Source organism: Quercus lobata, chromosome 8, assembly GCF_001633185.2.
Source record: "Quercus lobata isolate SW786 chromosome 8, ValleyOak3.0 Primary Assembly, whole genome shotgun sequence".
Taxonomy (NCBI): Eukaryota; Viridiplantae; Streptophyta; class Magnoliopsida; order Fagales; family Fagaceae; genus Quercus; species Quercus lobata.
The window spans coordinates 19812328-19831701 of record NC_044911.1 but is presented as its reverse complement, the minus strand read 5'-3'; the positions used below and the strand labels follow the sequence as shown (position 1 = coordinate 19831701).

At 40.4% G+C, this 19374-nt stretch overlaps 2 protein-coding genes across 2 annotated transcripts; both read left to right on the top strand.

The window, feature by feature from the left end:
* The first annotated feature begins 12263 nt into the window (after positions 1-12263).
* LOC115956559 lies at positions 12264-12926 on the top strand. The gene has a single exon (XM_031074897.1). The coding sequence runs from the start codon at positions 12264-12266 to the stop codon at positions 12924-12926; it is 663 nt and encodes a 220-aa protein (XP_030930757.1).
* Positions 12927-12968: 42 nt separating this feature from the next.
* Positions 12969-15959, top strand: LOC115956557. Its single transcript, XM_031074896.1, has 5 exons — positions 12969-13426; positions 13505-13601; positions 13680-13910; positions 14073-15314; positions 15384-15959. Exons 1-5 carry the CDS (start codon positions 12969-12971, stop codon positions 15957-15959), a joined length of 2604 nt encoding a protein of 867 aa, XP_030930756.1.
* Positions 15960-19374: the final 3415 nt, after the last annotated feature.

The window sequence follows — 19374 nt, the reverse complement described above, 5'->3', positions numbered from 1 at the left end:
ATGCTCAGCGGGATTCCCATGATAACAAAGGCCTCATTAGGCAAAAATAGCTCCTAAATTAGCTCAGTTTTCCTCTCTTTCCAATCAGCATCAATTAAGGAGCTAACTCTTGTCTCGGGCAAGAAAGAAGGTAGAGGAGAAATGATGGAGCTGCTAACTTTCATAGGTAGCCACTTATCTTCTTTAATCCGCACTGATTGCCCATTCCCGATTCGCCAAACCATACCTTTCTGAATCACGTCTCTAGCACTGAGAATATGTTTCCAAGCATAAGAGCCAACTACAGAGTCCTTAGCTTTTAAGATGGAACAGTTTGGGAAAAACCTGGCTTTGAACACTCGAAAGCATAAAGAATCCAGATTGTTTATCATCCTCCAAACCTATTTTGCTAAGAGAGCATCATTAAATTTTTCAATTACTTTGAACCCCATACCACCCACTTCTTTTGCTTCACAAAGATTTTCCCAGGACACCCAGTGCACCTTCCTCGAATCGCCATTATAACCCCACCAAAATTTTTTAATAAGGATTTCTGGTTCCTTGATAAGCCCCTTGGGAAGTTTGAATAATAGACTTGATAAGGATTTCTCTACCAGCTTGTGACAGCAGCTTCTCTTTCCACCCTTATAATTTCTTCCATACTCTCTCCTTCAAATACACAAAGCTTTGTTTTTTAGCTCGGCCAACTAATGCTGGCAGACCCAACTATTTTTTATATTGGCAAATTACTGGTACACCTAATAAATGCTAAATTCGAGCCTGCAAAGGGAATGGGGTATTTGAACTAAAGAAAATATTTGTCTTCTCCCTGTTTATTTTTTGACCGAATCCTCTCTTATATACCTCCAAAATGTCCATAATATTTTTGCACTCAGTTTCTGTTGCTCTACAAAACAAAACACTATCATCTGCAAAAAATAAATGGAAAACTTGAGGTCCATTTCTACATATAGCAACACCTCGAATATGGCCATCTACTCCAGCTTGTTCAATCAAACTCTGTAACCCCATAGCACACAATTGGAACAGGTAAAGGGATAAAGGATCTCCCTGACAAATCCCCTTTGTTGGTTTGATGTTACCCACATGTTAAACATTAAGAATGACTGCATAAGAGACAGATTGCAAGCAAGACATAATAATTTTAATCATCCTTTCCTCAATACCCAGATGGCGCATTAACCTCTCTAGAAATTCTCATTCCACCCGATCATATGCTTTGCTCATATCAAGTTTAAGTGCCATATATCCCAACCTCCCTTTTGTCTTCCTTTTAAGGAAATGAAGAGTTTCAAAAGTCACAAGAATATTATATGTAATAAACTGACCTAACAAAAAAGAATTTTGAGAATCTGGAATAGATTTAGCCAAAAAACTTCTTCAAACAATTAGCTATCACTTTAGCAATTAATTTATAAATGACATAAGCTAATAGGCCTAAAATCCAAAACTTTCTTTGGATTTTTAATTTTGGGTATCAGAGAGATAAAAGTGGTATTAAGAGATTCCGGAACAATACCTGAATTCAAAGCCCGAAGAACAACTGTTGTTACATCCTCACCCACAATATGCCAAAAAGACTTGTAAAAAATAGGAGACATACCATCAAGGCCGGGGGCAGTGTTTGGAACCATTTGGTTGAGAGCCTGCTTCACCTCACAAGCTTGAAACTCACCACCCAAACTTGGATCCAAATCAACATCAACAGAACGCTGAATACCATTTAAGATACTATCAAATCCGGATGGGTTAGAGCTAGAAAAAATGTCCTTAAAATACCTACCCACCACTCCTCCCATTTCGGCTTCATCTTCCACCCACACACTATTTTCATCTTCCAATCCTAAGATCAGGTTTCTTTGATTAGCTCTACAATGGAAATATGTTGTGTTTCTATCTCATTTTTTAAGCCATGTATTACGAGAACTTTGTTTCCACATACATTATTCCCTTGATTAGAGGATGTAAATTTCATTCCTATGCTCTTGAATTCGGTCTGGGTTAATTCTGAAACAGCCCACTTCCTTGGCATCCTTCAAATCTACCAGTTTTCTTCTAAGGGTAGTCTGAACATGGCCAAACATGTTCCAATTCCAAACCTTGAGATTTTCCTGACAAGACATTATTTTTTTTATTAAACCCCCAAGCCGAACCAGGTTGCTGCCCTATATCCTACGAATCTCAAATCACCTCTTCACAAGATCTATCCTTCAACCACATAGCTTCAAAGCGAAAAGGCCAACCCTTTTTGTAAAACCTTTGAAATTTAGAGTCCGAACATAGCAACAAGGGTTTGTGATTAGAGTGAAAAGCATCCAAGTGATGTATGTAAAAGGAAGGAAACCACAAAATCCACTCAACCGAAGCCACACCTCTATACAAGCTAATCCATACATTTTGATTACCCAGCCTTCTATTACACCACATAAATGGATAACCTAAGAACCCTATATCCCTCAATCTACAATAATCAAGTGCATCCCTAAACCCCTGCAGTTGTCTTTCCGGTCTACATAACCAACCCTGTTTCTCATCAGCAAGCAAAATCTCATTGAAATCACCAATAAAAATCCATGGTAAATTAAACCAGTGGCTTAAATGTCTAAGTAACGACCAGGAGTTTTCCCGATTGACGGTATCAAGGTCTCCATAGAAACCTGTGAATCGCCAAGAGTCATTCGCTCCTTTGTCAATAATAGCATCAATGTGGCAAGCAGAGAAAGTTTGAACATCAACACTCATATCCGCTGGCCAAAACAAAGCCAAACCTCCCCCTATGTTATTTCGAGGAATCACAGATAGATATTAAACTGAATCTTACGGCCAATTCTTTCTAGAACCACTTTTTCAAACCTTTATTTACATCAAGAACACCAATTTGGGATGTTTATTGCAAACTAACGCAACTAGCTCATCTTCTGTTTGTGGGTTCCCAAGCCCACAATAGTTCCAACTAAGGCAACTAATAATGGCCGGTGGCGCTAGGACCCAGCTACCACCTCACAATTCTCTTTATCCAAAGAGCTACAAAAACTCTTGCATTGTTTTTTCCCAATATTCATCTCAGCATCCTCTAATACAGGCCGCCTATCCACCTTTGTAGGCGAGGGGGACACCGAAGGCAGCCCTGCCACCCTAGCTAATTTCTTCCATTTTTTCGTAGAACCCAAGGGAGTGAAATTGGTTACCTGAATAATGCAATCGCTTAAGGGCAATGAGAAAACCTTCATTGGACTGTGATCTGGTCACAAGAGTTGTTTTGGGCTCACTGTATCAGTCCCTCCCACATGCCTTGCAAAGAAATCCTTGATAGACAAACCCACCACTACCTCCTCCAAGAGCTGCTTGTTCAGTTGTGTCACTAACATGTTTCTACCCCTACGAACAATCACCCAGTTCGCCCATAGTCAAAACGCCCACACCGCGAATATTGTTTGGCCTTGAAATTTCGAAGTTATCCATCACTATATCTGCCTCCATTGCCGATGAATAAGCATACCTTGTATTATCCAGATTCAATTCACTGTCACTGTTGCTTGTGTGGTTTTTTAGTGGACCCCTAGGATTATCTTTTTTCCTCCACCATGGAGCTTGGCTATGAGAGCTACCTGAAACAACCACCACTAATTTACGACTTATCTGCAAAGGTTCCGCTCGAAGCCACTCCATGTACTGTTGATCATCCCTTCTCAATGACCCTTTGCCTTGAAGCCAAACTTCACAATCCCTCTTTCCATGTGTGAATCGTCCACACCAGTAACAAAAATCGGGCAGCCTTTCATACTTGAGTCCAACCCATCCCACTTGTTTTCCTTCAGTACGCAATTTAGAGCACCAGACTAAAGGTTTAGAAATATCAATGTTAATTCTAACCTTTAAGAACTCACCATCTTCACCATCGTCCTCCGAGTCAACGACTTAGAGAACCTTCCCAATAGCCTTCCCAATCAATTCCCCTGTTTCGAACTTCAAACTCCTCTTTAGGATTTTATGGAATTGAACCCAAAACGTAGCACATGAAAAGTCCAGGTAAGGCGTCGATTCGACGTCGAGGACTCGTTCAAACGCCACAAGATGCTTATCATACGACCATGGTTCAAACTCAAGAACACACTCGAGATCCAGAATGTCCTCAAATTCAAACATCAAAATATGCTCTCCAATATCTCTAATCTTAAGTTCACCAATAGTTCTCAAAAGAGGTTTGAACATTTGGGCCATAGCATCCACGTTCAAGACCCTTTTTTGTGTAAAACCGACCTACTAGTCGATGAATCAACTCTTCCTCCTCTTTTGGAACCTCAGCACCGCCCTTTTCTTCTTCCATGAGGGAAAACTGAGCCTACATTTCGTCCAAGCACGCCATGATAATACCAAGGAGAAAAGACGAGAAAGCAAACCAATACTAGCACCCCACCATACGGGAAATTATTGTGTACTCCCGAAATACCATAAATGCGTACTCTCTCCTCTCATATGAATGGTGGGTCCCACTAATTAAATTCATGGTAGGACCCACCATTTATGTGAGAGGGGAGAGTATGTATTTATGGTATTCCGGGAGTACCTAATAATTTTTCCCACCATACACACTGTCCTATCGACCCAAGGGAGGTTGAAGGGGACAGATACCTAAACTAGGTTAGGCACACAATTCAACAAGCGACTAAGGTGAGAAAACCTAACCCTAGCACGTAAGAGAAACCCCTTCAGATATTTTTTAATAAATATATTTTTTTAAATATCGATATTTATAAATACAGATTTGGGGATGTGGTTGGTTTTCTTAAGATTAAAAACAATGCCATAAAAATAGCTAAAATTATTGTGTATATATATATATATATATATATATATGATTCATTGCAACCAAGAAGATAATAGTAATAAAAACTTAAATCTATTTCATATAAATAAAAATAAAATAAAATAAAAACTTAATCTATTTAGTAAACTCAATTAAGAACATCTTAAATGTAAGTTAAATAAATAATAAATAAAGTTTCAAATGGATTTATTAGTGGATACAAAATCTCAAATATAATATTTACATTAAGAATAAATTCAAACTTGTTAAAAAAATTAAACTTGAACTTTTTAATAATACTTAATTACGATTCCAAGCTTAACTTATACTCAAAACAAATTTAAACAAATCAATATGGAAATTTGCAAATTATCTCAGCTTGAATTTGCGTGTTTGAATAGCACTTTCTAGTTGCAAGAAAGTATCCAAACACAAATTAGAAGAAGGCTATACACGTGAAGCTTTTTTGGGTGATACGTGACTGTCTACGAGGGACCATAGTCAAACGGAACTCCTAGTCACCACGTTCCTCAATTGTAGGTCTTTTCACGTCAAGACGTAATGAATATGAGATACATTTATCCCAACGCAAATTACAAGAAGGCTGTGCACGTGAAGCTTTTTTGGGTGATACGTGACTGTCGCCACGTTCCTCAATTGTAGGTCTTTTGAGTTCAAGACGTGTAATGAATATGAGATACATTTACCAAAACAAAGAACCCATCTCTGCAGCTGACATTTTATACGTGTTCTGTTTTGTTTGTAAATAAAAATTATCCCAACTGCTGTCGTTTTATTAAAAAAAAAAAAAAAGAAATCCCAACTACGTGTGGTATTTAATTTTCCAATATTTCATTCCATTTAATATTTTGAGGAAATTTTTCTTACATTTAATCTAGGCTTCTAAACCTAATAGTTAATTAGAGTAAGCATCCATTAATAAATAAAAAAAATCCAAGTATGCCTTTGAATAAGGGTTTTCTTGATTTTTTTTTTTTTTTTTTTTAATGGGAAGACTGGAGCTTTATTCAAAGAGAAAAGTGGATACAATATATTGGATAAAAGTTTGTTCTAAGAAATAACAATTCTTTTTAATCCAAACAGAAAAATCATCAATGTTGATTTGCTTATTGATTTCTTGATTTATTGATTTGCTTATTTGTTGAATCCCTATCTTGAGAAAATATCATTTTGATCCTTACATTTGGGTATCATTATTAATTTAGTTTCTATATTTTAATAGCAGTGAATTTTGTTCATGTTATTTTTAACTTGCAGTTAATTTAGTTAGTAAGTTAATATTAGTAATCAAATTAACTGTAAATTAAAATAATATAAACCAAATTAAGTACACAAAAATGATATATTTTTTTTGTCTTGTTTATCATTATTAGGAAAAGACCACCGATAAAATCAATGAAAGGACAATGGAAAATTTCAGCTTATTCTACCCTTACCAAAGGAGGTCTATTAAGCCCAACCTAAATATACTTTTCCCCGCTATATAATTTCCATGGCAATTATTTTATTCATAACTCATGAGATGTGGTTTGAAAAGATAGCTTGATGCTTGCCTCTCGAAAGCATTTCTTCTTTCAGAGAAGTTTATTTTGTTTTTAAGATAAGCAAAAGCAATCTTGAAATCGACATTGTCCCCTATGGTCATGAGGATCCATTAACGTTGGCAAGTATTTCAAACATTATAGGCTTTATAGCATAGGCCTGGAAGATCAACTTTGACAATTTGTAGAATGGACGGTCTAGATTTATTCATATAGTCGGGCCATACATATAGTTTCAGAATTGAACTCTAAAGCTGTTTAGCCTGTTTGGGTTTGATTGAGTGTGACGAACGATGTGAAGGAGAAAGTAGTGCACCACATTGATGTTTGATTTTTACTTCATAAAATTTGTAGCCACTTATTTTTAATAATGTCTTTTCTTACGTTATTGGGTCTAAATAAATTGTAATTGATGGAACAATCGGGATAAGCACAGCCATTAATTTGAGGTTAGTGAGTAGGCTGATCAATGACTATAGTGGGGGCCACTTAAGGACCCTTTTTAAACTAGGTTTTTTTTATCAGCATCCAAGTATTTTTTATTTTTTTTATTTTTTAAGAAATAATTACAATATGCTATTAATCCCACAACTCGAACCCTTTTTCTCATAGACCCTCAAGCACTTTATATATAGTGAGATGTTAATTCAGCTACAAGGCCTTTGGCGCATTCTAGTACATTTTGAGTGTACTTTTTCCTTCACTTTTTTTTTTTTTCTTCAATCCCAAATATATATATATATATATATTTAAAAAAAAAAAAAGTGGATAGTGAGTTTTATCTTTCTTTTTTTTTTTTTTTTTGGTATACGAGTTTTATCTTTCACTTGCAACTTTGCAACTGCATTGCAACATGTTGTGTTGATTGCAGAGGCAAGAGTCACACTTAGATAAGTGGCACTAAAAAGGAAAAAATTATATATAAAAATATTCCTTTAACTTTGGATTAAATTTAAACGGTCAGATAATGCTAATACCATAACAAAATTTACAACTTTTACTCTAGTACCATTCACAGCTTATCACGTAAATAAGTAATGGTAAAATTGTGTGTTTTGTTGTAGTACTAGCATTATTTCTAATTGACATCTTCTTTTAATTTGAAATACTAAGTCCTTTGCTTTTTATAATATGAAACATCATCACTATGGAAGCATTGTTTGGAAGAGAATTGTAGAATACCACGAATATTCGATACCACTTGTCATAATTGAGTGTCAAGCAATTAAGAAAAACTCTTAGTGAGAATCGAGTCCAAGAAGTCTAGCTACACAGTCCCACACTCCCACCTGTCAAAATTGTGTATCAAGTAATTCAAAGAAACTCTTAGTGATGATCACATTCAAGATGTTTAGGTCTACAACTTATCCCAAGTTTCCAATAGTCCAAACACTAGACTTCACCCTAATGGATTTATCTTGAAAAGTTAAGAAACGTCTTAATTCATCGGCAAAAATGGCCCATTACCATCAATTTTGGAAATAATTTACTCAGAAACACTGTTTCCGAACTATATAGCAATCTACCACTTTTTCGGGCCTATAGCGGCATTTTCTTGAAAAAAAATTTTATAAGTCCCATAACAGGTTCAAGGGGCCCTATAGTGGCGTTTTTAAGCCCTATAGTGACGTTTTTGGGCCCTATAGCGGCGTTTTCCTGCAAAATTTTTTTTGTAAATCCCATAATAGTTTCAAGGGGCCTTATAGTGGCGTTTTTAAGCCCTATAGTGACGTTTTTGGGCCCTATAGCGGCGTTTTCCTGCAAAATTTTTTTTATAAGTCCCCATAACAGGTTCAAGGGGCCCTATAGTGGCGTTTTTTAAGCCCTATAGTGACGTTTTCGGGCCCTATAGCGGCGTTTTCGGAAAAAGTGGTATTTCCCTAATTATTTCCGAAACAGTGCTCTGTTGCTAAATATTTCAAAAATTATTGCTAATGGGCCATTTTTGCCTTAATTCATCATTTTGTTACTATTCTATTAATAAATACAAATAATTTTTAATAAAATTTATTAAATGAATTACATACTCCTCATGTGATGTATTTTCCATCCAATCTTGTTAATAGAATATAGTAATAGAAGTTCATCAAAAAAAGAATATAGTAATAGAATGGTCAATTTAAACATTTATCAAAGTTTAGGCATTTATTATTTCAAATTAAAATAATTGGTTCAGTTTGATTTTGATCTAAAGTTTAGGGGATCTTTTTTATTTTTCCCTTTAAAAAATTCCTCTTGTACGTAGTACATATAGAGGGAGTATATATGCAAGGTTTGGGCTAGGTAACTCCTCAATTTCTAATTAATTTATTTTATAATATATAAATCTATTATTTTTAAAAACAAATAATGTTTTACTAAAATATCTAAGGTCATTCGTGATTTCGTGTATAATATTAGGATAACGTCTAAAATTTATTATTGATAGAATTATATTTATATATATATATATATACACACACACACCACATTAAGATTATAGTTTTCTTTAAAAAAAAAAGTCTAAGATTTAATTTTACATCGATATTCACTTTTGTATTTTTGCTTCTTTTCAATATACCTAAACACCGTGTGATAATTGCTTAAAAATAGGTATAAAATATACTCAATCCTTTTGTCAGTCGTTAGATATTTCTCAAGTTAAATAGATACATATTTTGTTCTGCGTTATAAATAGTAAACTGAATTTATATGTGAATTGTGTTTATAATATTTTTCTGTACTAGCTAGTACATATATATACTATGAAGCACGGGTGCGTTTCGGGACTTGGGTGCGGGTGCGGGACTCGGCAATTTTTGAAAAAGTAGGGTGCAGGTGCGGCGGGACTCGGCGATTAAAAAATTATTAAAAATATTTTTGTTTATATTTTCTATATATTTTTACTATTAAAATATTCTTAAAAAACACATTAATATACTTGATTCACAAAACAAAGAAAGAATAAGGCAAGAAACGCATCTGAGGTCAGAATTTCGGCCACTCCGGCGATTTTTACGGCCGATTTCGGCCTGTTTCAGCCGTATCGGTCGTCGGCCGATATTGACCGATATGGCCGATACGGCCGATACGGACCGAGTCGGCCCAATTTGGGCCGCGTCGGCACCGATTTCAGCCGCGTCGGCCCGATTCGGGAGCTGCCACGTGGTGGGACGCGACACGACGCGGCACGGACGCGCGGTCTGCGGCGTCCCTCCCGCGTCGCCGCGTCGGACGCGGGTGCGCTGGGCTGGATGCCGCGTCCGTGCATCCCAGTACATATATCATATATTATATATGGCAGAATTCATAGCATATAACCATCATAAATTCATAATATGGGTCTCTCTCAAAAATAAATTCCTGACTTTATTATTGTTCTCTTATAGTTGGGTGATAGCAGATTGGTGTGAAACTCCCTACATGTCAGCAAATTGGGAATATAAAATTCTCATGGAATTAAACTAAATAGGCTCATCTGCATGCCATACTTTCCGATGATAGGATTTAAAATTTTCTCAGAATAAGCTAGCTTGTGTTAATTGTGATCTTTAACCATTATGAAAAACCAATATTCTACCAAACGCAGAGAGAGAGAGAGAGAGGGAGGGAATGTGTGTCATGTTTATGGCTTTATGCAGTGTTTTACACCTTTGTTGTTATTATTAATTTATTGTGACTAATTTAAAGTTCAAGGTTAAAGTATTTTCTTTTTTAATCATTGATGATAAGTAACTCCTAGTTGTTACACAAAATAGATCAAAAATACATGAGATTAAAAAGTAACTTCTTGATTTTTTTAATGTTTGATTTCTTGACCAATGACTAGTTTCCTCCACACACACCCTAGGTTTCCTCCTATATAATGTTGACAAGATTTTGAGATTCCCCTTGAAGAAAGTCTTGAGCAACCTAGTCTTGAAAAAGAAACAAATTTGGCTCCCTCTTAGTGCTGTAAATAAGCCGCGCTTTGTCGAGTAGTGCATATTCAAATTTGGCTCTTAAGGAAAAGTCAAAAGCTCAAACTCGTGACAAGCCTAAAAATAGTGTTTAAGCTTGAAGTCGTGAAAAAGCCAAAAAACTTGAGCTTGGCTTGGCTTGATTAATTAGTCGAGCCAAGCTCAAGCTTAATATCAAGCTAAAACTTGAGCACAGGTAAAGCTTTTGAGCTTAAGATCTAAAAAAATTATATTATTAAATACTTAAATCTCTAAAATTAAGAAAAAAGAAAAAGTAAATAGTATATTTATTTTATCATACATATAATCCTACTTATGATTAGTCATTGTGGGGTCAAAGAATTTGGCAACCCCGACCTACCTTATACTAAGCCCAAGACCCACGCCGAGGAGGAAAAAATGCCCGAGGACAAATTAAGAAAGCTCAAATTACCAAGAAACATCGCTGAGGACAATCCTGTTCTTGGCCAACCGAGATCCTAGAAGGGAAGAACAACACGCCATCGAAGGCAGCCTCCCAGAGCATCCCAAGAAAAAGGACAAGTACAGTAGGACAGCCATGAGAGCATGGTGGAGGAGCAATTCAAGGAGAAACTGTCATCTCCGCATTAAATGCCCACAACTAATGTTCTGGCCGCATTAATGAGAAAATGACCCTTGAACAGTGTTGTCTTGGTTGCTGCAACGCATAGAAGGTTTGGGAAGGTGGCTGATGGAACAAGCACCTGAGTAGTGACCTGCATGATCAATAGATGGAGGGTCAAGATCAACCGGAAGGGGGTATATAATGTGAGAAATCCTCCTGTAAAGGGGGATCGAAGAAATAATAAGAACAACAAGCTCCTCGGATGAGGGCTGAGGACAGAATTTCACACTTCAGTCCATGTCCTTCTTATTCGATCCACTCATAACCATATCCAGTTGTTGTAACCCTCATTAAGGCCTAGTTCTTAAACTCATTCTCTATAAATTTATTGTATTGGGCTAGTTGGACCTGAGTCCATTTATCTAATAGAAGAAGTGCTCAAACCCAGTCCCTACAATTGGCGCCGTTTGTGGGAAAGAACTTGTGTGTTGGTAAGGGCAACAATCAAGCATGGTAGGATCAGGCCCTCATCAGGCAGGCTCCCATCAGCCTGAACCGGCTAGATCCCAACAACAGGGTAACTTTCCTAACCCTGAGCATGACCGAAACGAAGAGAATGGAAGTGTGCACACCACTCAAACCAGCAGAAGAGACTCTCGTGTGGGTAGTTACGTGTTCCAAAGACAAAATAACAACCAGACCATACAACCAGAAGAAGGTAGGAGTCACGTATCCCAGAGATAGAATGATAAGCAGGCCATGCAGCGAGAGATAGACGATTTGAAGAGAAAGCTGCACCATGCACAACGAAGGCGATCTCATTCTGGCTCTGACCTGCCCTCCGATGATGAAAGCAATGATGACTATAGGTAAAGATCGAGAACTCCTCCAAGCGAGACCTTCTCTCATGAAGAAGAGCATTACCGGAAGCGTAAACGTAAAGCCCATCTCCTAGGGGCTTGGGAAACGATGCCATGTGCAGGGCATTGGATCAACTCTCCAAATCACCTTTCACATGCCGTATAGAAGGGGCTACACTTCCTCGACGATTCCAACAGCCAACCTTTGCCATTTATAATGGCAAAACAGACCCCGTGGAGCATGTGAACCAGTTTAACCAAAGGATAGCTGTCCATTCTAAAAACGAGGCGTTGATGTGCAAGGTTTTCCCATCTAGCTTAGGACCAGTGGCGATGAGGTGGTTCAATAGTTTAAAGGCGAATTCCATAGACTCGTATAGGTAGCTAACCCAAGCTTTTGGCTCCTGTTTCGTTACAAACAGCAGAGCTCCTCGACCCTTAAGTGATTTATTGTCGTTATCCATGCATGATGGAGAAACTCTAAAGGCCTACTCAGGCAGATATTGAGAAATGTATAATGAAATGGACGACAATTTTGACGATGTCGCCATCAGCACCTTCAAATATAGTCTCCCAGTCGAGCACAGCTTGAGGAAGTCTCTGATTGGCAAGCCTGCCATCAGTGTGTGCCAACTGATGGATCGGATCGATAAGTACAAACGAGTAGAGGAAGACCAGCTGCAACGTAAGGGAAAAGAGAAGGTTATCCCTCAAGAGAGGAGGGATTTCAAGTCGAACCGATGTAACAGCAACTGCTCAAGGAGAGATTTCGTAGGGCAATCCAGAGTAACCAACACACAGACTGTCAATACTGTATTCAGAGAACCAGTACATCAAGTGTTGGAGAAAATCAAGAACGAGCCATACTTTAAGTGGCCGAATAAGATGGCGGGAGAGTCCACGAGGCGTAATCAGAACTTTTATTACCAATACCACCAGGACCACGAACATACCACAGAGAACTGCAAGAACCTCTGGAACTATCTGGACCAACTAGTCCTTAAAGGAAAGCTGAAGCACCTTCTGTATCATCCCAGTGGTCATCAAGGCCAAACCCATCAAGAACCCCAGAGAGATATTGCCTTAAGGCCACCCGTAGGGACGATCAATGTAATCTTGGTCGCGCCAAGAAGAACAAGCACGCGCCCTTCACGAGTGTTATCTGTGGCTTAGCAGCCTGCTGAGGAGTCCCAGCCAGAGCTGAAGAGGGCCTAAATGAATTTTCACCCAATCTTGAGTTTTTCAGAAGAAGACAAGAAAGGAACCACCCGGCCCCATGACGATGCGCTGTTGATCACTCTCAAAATCAGGGACTACGATGTGAATAGAATGATGATGGATGGTGGCAGTGGGACTGAGGTTATGTACCCCGACCTCTACGAAGGGCTAAGGTTAAAACCGGAAGATTTGATGCCCTATAACTCTCCTTTGATGAGCTTAGACGGGAAGTTTATCATTCCAAAGGACACGATTAGGCTACCCATCCAAACCGGCCTAGAGATAGTGGAGGTGAACTTTATCGTGGTAGACGCCTACTCTCCCTATACAGCCATCGTCGGTAGGCCCTGGCTCCATACCTTAGGGGCTGTTGCCTCCTCATTGCATCAGAAGGTGAAATTCCCATCAGGGGACCAGGTTCTCAAAATCCGTGGTTGCCAATCCACGGCAAGGCAGTATGTGGTGGCTGCCATCTCACATCGGCTTGATGCGGAGTCCTCAGCCTCTACTAAAAAGAATTTATAACAATCAAGGGCCCCGGTGTCGCCTCCTGATACAGCTGCCGAGGAGGTGAAATGCGAAGATCTAGAGAAAGTGGTCATTGGTGGTGACCCGGAAAAGTTCTTTCAGGTAAGGGCTCAGCTACCTCTTCAGGAGAAGGAAGAGTTTATTAAGTTTCTTAAAAGAAATATTAACGTATTTGTATAGGATGCCTGCGATGCTCCCGGGTTTGATCCAGCCTTCATCTGTCACCATCTCAATGCCAACCCGTCCATCACTTCCAAGAATCAGCCACCCCGTCACCCATCAAGAGAGCACGCCAATGCGATTAGGGACGAAGTGGTGAAGCTTAAGCATGTAGGGGCTATCAAAGAGGTTTTTTACACCGAATGGTTGGCCAACACTGTGGTAGTCAAGAAGAAAAGTGGAAAATTGTGGGTTTGTGTAGACTTCACGGATCTAAATAAAGCATGCCCAAAAGACCCGTTCCCCATGCCTCGGATAGACCAGCTGGTGGATGCAACAGCAGGCCATCCTCGGATAAGCGTCTTAGATGCCTTTCAAGACTATCATTAAATACCACTAGCCCTGGAGGATCAGGAGAAGACAGCCTTCGTGACACCTACTAGAAACTACCACTACAAGGTAATGTCGTTCGGTCTAAAAAACACAGGGCCCACTTATCAAAGGATGATGACAAGAATATTCAAGTCGCAGTTGGGTAAGAGCATCGAAATCTATGTTGATGATATGGTGGTGAAGAGTAAAGTGGTGTCCGAGCATTTAGGAGACCTCGACAGCACCTTTGATGTCTTAAGGAAGCACAACCCACGCCTAAATGCTTCCAAATGCTCATTTGGCGTGGGATCAGGCAAGTTTTTAGGCTACATGGTTACTTATAGGGGAATTGAGGTTAACTCTGACCAAAGCAAGGCTATTAATGATTTAAAACTACCGCAAAACACCAAGGAGGTCCAAAAGCTTACTAGAATGATTACAGCCCTAAATCGATTCATTTCCAAGTCGGCGAATAGATACAGACCGTTCTATCTCTTGATCAACAAGTGGAAAGGATTTGAGTGGTCCGAGGACTGTATTGTGACCTTCCAGCAACTCAAGGAATACCTATCCTGGCCACCTATCATATCTAGTCCTGAGGCCGATGAAGTCCTATACGCATATATTGTTGTGGCCCCTTATGCTGTGAGCTTGGTGCTAATACGGGATGACAATAGTCTTCAAAAGCCAGTCTATTACGTGAGCAAGTCACTGCATGAAGCTGAGGTCAGATACTTACCCTTGGAGAAAGCCATACTAACTGTAGTCTGTGCTACGCGAAAGCTTCCCCATTATTTCCAAACCCACACAGTGGTTATTCTAACCCAACTACCCTTGAAGTCCGTACTTCGGACCGCTGATTACACTGGAAGGATTGCTATATGGAGCATAATTTTGGGAGCTTTTGACATCAAGTACATGCCTCGGACCTCCATAAAAAGCCAGGTCCTAGCTGACTTGGTGGTTGAATTTGCTGAACCACCAGTGGAAATAGTAGCAAAGGAGCGTAACATGGATGGAAAATCGGTTGGAGTAGTCTCTATGCCAGGACCCCTATGTTGGAAGGTGTACATTGATAGCACAACAAATCAAAGGGGGTCTGGAGTGGGGCTAGTCCTAGTATCTCCTGAGAAGACTATCATAGAGAAATCCTTGAAACTTGGGTTCTCGACCACGAATAACGAAGCCGAATATGAGGCCTTGTTACAAGGAATGGCCATGGTGCAGAAAATGAGAGGAAAAGCAGTAGAGATGTTCTCGGACTCGAGATTAGTAGTGGGCCAGGTAAAGGGAGAGTTGGAAGCCAAAGATGCAAGGATGTAAGAGTACTTAAGCCAGGTCAAATGCTTGCAGTCAGATTTCGATCTTTTCAGCCTGTCACACGTCTTTAGAAGTGGAAACACCCATGCAAATTCATTGGCCACGCTTGCTACGGCAAAGGGTCTACCTCGAATTATTCTTGTCGAGCATCTGGATAGAGCAAATGAGGTTGCAAAAGGCATGGTCCATATCCATGAGGTTAGAATGGGTCCTAGCTGGATGGACCCTATAATGAGGTTCCTCAAAGATGATATCTTGCCCGAGGAGAAGTCAGAGGCTGAAAAAATACGAAGAAACGCTTCTTGGTTCCGGTTGTCCAAGGACCATAAATTGTATAAGCGCTCCTATTCTAGGCCATATTTACTGTGTATTTACCCTGAAGCATCAGAATTATTGCTTGAAGAGCTGCACGAAGGGATCTGTGAGAGTCACACAAGAGGAAGACCTCTGTCGCATCGAGCCATTACCCAAGAATATTGGTGGTCGGAGATGCAGAAGGAAGCCCTAGAATATGTTAAGAAATGTGACCAGTGCCAAAGGTTTGCTCCAAATATACATCAGCCAGGAGGGGTCCTTAACCCTTTGTCCAATCCATGGTCGTTCGCCTAGTGGGGCTTGGATATTGTAGGCCCTTTCCCCAAGGTAGTAGGAAATAAGAGATATCTATTGGTTGACACAAATTACTTCACCAAATGGGTCAAAACTGAGCCATTGGCCAACATCAGAGATGTGGATGTTAAGAAATTCATCTGGAGAAACATTGTTACACGATTCGGGGTCCCTTGTACCCTCATTTTGGATAATGGACTCCAATTTGACAGCAAAGCCTTCAAAAGATATTGATGCGAACTGGGGATCACTAACAAGTACTCAACTCCAGCTTATCCTCAAGGAAATGGATAGGCTGAGGCAGTCAACAAGGTCATAATCAATGGGTTTAAGAAGAGACTGGATGACACCAAGGGAAGATGGGTAGAAGAGCTGCCGCACATCTTATGGACTTACCAGACTACACCACAACGGTCAACAGGGAAGACACCTTTTGCCATGACCTATGGGGCCGAGGCTGTTATCCCTCTAGAGGTAAGCTTTCCAATGCTGAGGACGAGCTCCTTCACTCCAAGCCGTAATGATGAACTACTAGGGAAGAGCCTAGATCTGATCGATGAACGAAGAGAAAAGACAGTGATCCAGTCAGCCTATTACCACCAAAAGCTCAAGCAAGGATATGATGCCAATGTGAAGCTGAGACCACTAGCACCAGGGGACCTGGTGTTGAGAAAAGTTGTGGGTGCTACCAAGAACCCATCTTGGGGAAAGTTGGGACCCAATTGGGAAGGACCATACTGAATTACTTCAGTAGCAGGAATAGGTGCATACTACTTAGAAGACTTAGATGAAAAAGTTGTACCTCGTCCATGGAATGTAAATAACCTGAAAATGTATTATTATTAACAAAAGTATTTCTCTAATTCAAATTTTAAGTCTATTATGATTATATGTCTTATTTTTTGCCAATCGTCTAAGTACTAGACAGAACCAAGGTCTTGCATGGTCCTCGGACTCAAACCAGAAAAATCTAAGTACCAGACAGAATCAAGGTCTAGTATGATCCTCGAACCACAACCTTTGAAGAAATTAGCAAGATCAAGCACTCATACAAGTTGCAAATACAGCCTAAGTATACGCTCGGTACCTCGGATCATCTACTCGGCCCCTGCCCCCTAAAAATGTAAGCAAACGCAAACTAAGTGTCCCCTTAATGCCGGTGAGTTAGAATTTAAAGGTCTAATTTCAGATATGGTATATACATAACCATTTTTACCCATTAGGATAACCAACTCATGAGACTCGAGATTCACACTAATAATAATAATAATAATAATAATAATAATAACAATAAACACATAATGTAAATTAAAAATAAAAATAAAAAAATAAAAAAATAAAAAATAAAACAAAAGCTAGCCAAAATGGCCTATTTCTTCAGCTTTATCTTGATTCCATCCTTGGAGAGTTGAGTAGAAACGACCTCAGGATCCTTGGAACCTTCACATGGAAGAATAATATGAAGGGGCTCAACAGGGAGAGTTGACTCCTCAGCATGAGGGGCCTAAGCATCAACTGTAGACTCTACATTCTTCTGGGGCGCCTCAGGGTTCAAGCCTTCATTTTTTTCGGTCGCCCCATAAAGCTCACTCTCTTTGGCTGGCTCGTTAGGAGTGGTTATGGCCAGAGCAGCTTCAGGCCAAGCATTCTCAGCCTCCTCAGGAGCAACCTCGGCCTCGAAGCTAGGGGGCAGTTTCTCAAATGGCAGGGGGTAGTATACATTCTCCACCTTCCACAGGTCGAATGATGCCTCAACCCCAGCTTGTTTAAATGCTTCATTCCAAACTTGAGAACAATAGAGCCTGCATACCCCAGGTACTTGAGCATTGAGAGTGGCCTGGGTCTCAGCCACTCCCAAGGCTTAAGCCTCCTCCTCGGCTTTCTCCTCGGAGCTCTCGGCCACTGTCCTGGTGAACTTCGCCTCTGCCTTAGCCCTCAAGGCTTCGTCCCTGGCCCACTCCATGACATTCTTGGCCCCCTCTGCCTTGACCAGCTTCTTCTTTAGGTTAGTGATTTGCTTCTTGGTAATCTTCAGCTGATCCTTGGTTTCGAGCATACGCCTCATCTGGCCTTCGACCTGTTTTTGAGCGCCAGCTAGGCCTGCTTCAGCGCTATCTCTGGCCCTTGTCATCTCTTTCAGATCCTCCATTACTTTCAAGAGATCGGCCTTGGAGTTTTTAAGGGTTCGTGTAGCATCAAGGCGCTTGTCATGCTCGAGCTCTAGGGCCCTGCTCTGGTCGTTGGCTGCCTCTTCCAATCTATAAGTGGCTTGGATAGCCTGCCAATTGAAACAAGCACACGGTAAGTTGGAAACCAAGGAACAAAAATCAACGAAGTCACAAGTGTTAGAAGTCTTGCCATGCCCAAGTACCTCTTGATGCTGAGGAAGACCTCCTGCCTCCTTAAATTCCCCAACTCGACCATGTCGGCGAGAAGTAACAGGGACCTCTCCAGTGCATCGGCCACGTAGGTACCTTCACCCCCTCAAAAGTCCCTGAGGGAGGCGTTGTCCATCAAAGGCTCCCCATGGAGCATTGGGGTAGGAAGCCAGGCCTAGGGCTCGGACTAAGTGGCAACTTCTTTTTCTTGGCCCTGGTACCCGATTTTTAGTTGTTTCGAAGCTCGTTGGGCTTCATCTTCCTCCTGGAAAGAGTGAGACCTCCCCCCATCCATAGGCTCTTTGCCTTTGGAAGCCCTCTTCCTTTTTGGATTGGCGGGCTCGGGCCGAGGAGGCAGAGTCGACTAAGGAGGAGGAGGAAGTTTGGACTATGGAGATGATGGCTGTGATTGGGTAAGAGATGACCTGGTATGAGCAGGCTGAGGCTTGGGTGGAGGAGGAGGAAGCTTTGATTGTGGCTTCCCTGGCGCGTCCTTCCCCAACTAGCCTTCAATTAGGTCGAGCAAGTTGGTTGGAGGTTTCCTCTTAAAACCCATTTCAGCTTGAGAAGAAGTCGCTACTGATAGGAGATCTGCTTCAGTCAAACTGGGGTCACCTAAGTCACCAAAGGGATTCTCGAATAGATTAACTTGGCCGAATACACCAAATTCATCCTCGGACGGACCTAAATCAGCAACCTCTTCTTCGCTTTCTACTCTTCCTCCTTTGGCCTCTGCAACTTGATGGGATGAAAAAGGGCCTACCTATGTTCTGCTACGGTGATTCTGTGAAGCCAAGGATCTTTAGCTCTGATCATGTACTTCGGAGCTGAGAATGATTTCCGGATGGGATCGTACCCGAGGATCTTGTGAGCGGCTCTGACTTAGTTGTCAGCTTCGTTTACAAAGACCTCCTCCTTAAGGATGGTTTCCAAATCTTCCCGGTTGACCAAGTGAAAGTGTCGTTCAAAGGCGTGTGGATTTGCAAAGAGAAAGCATATTCATATTAGCAACCAAACAATGCAAACTGTGATAGCAT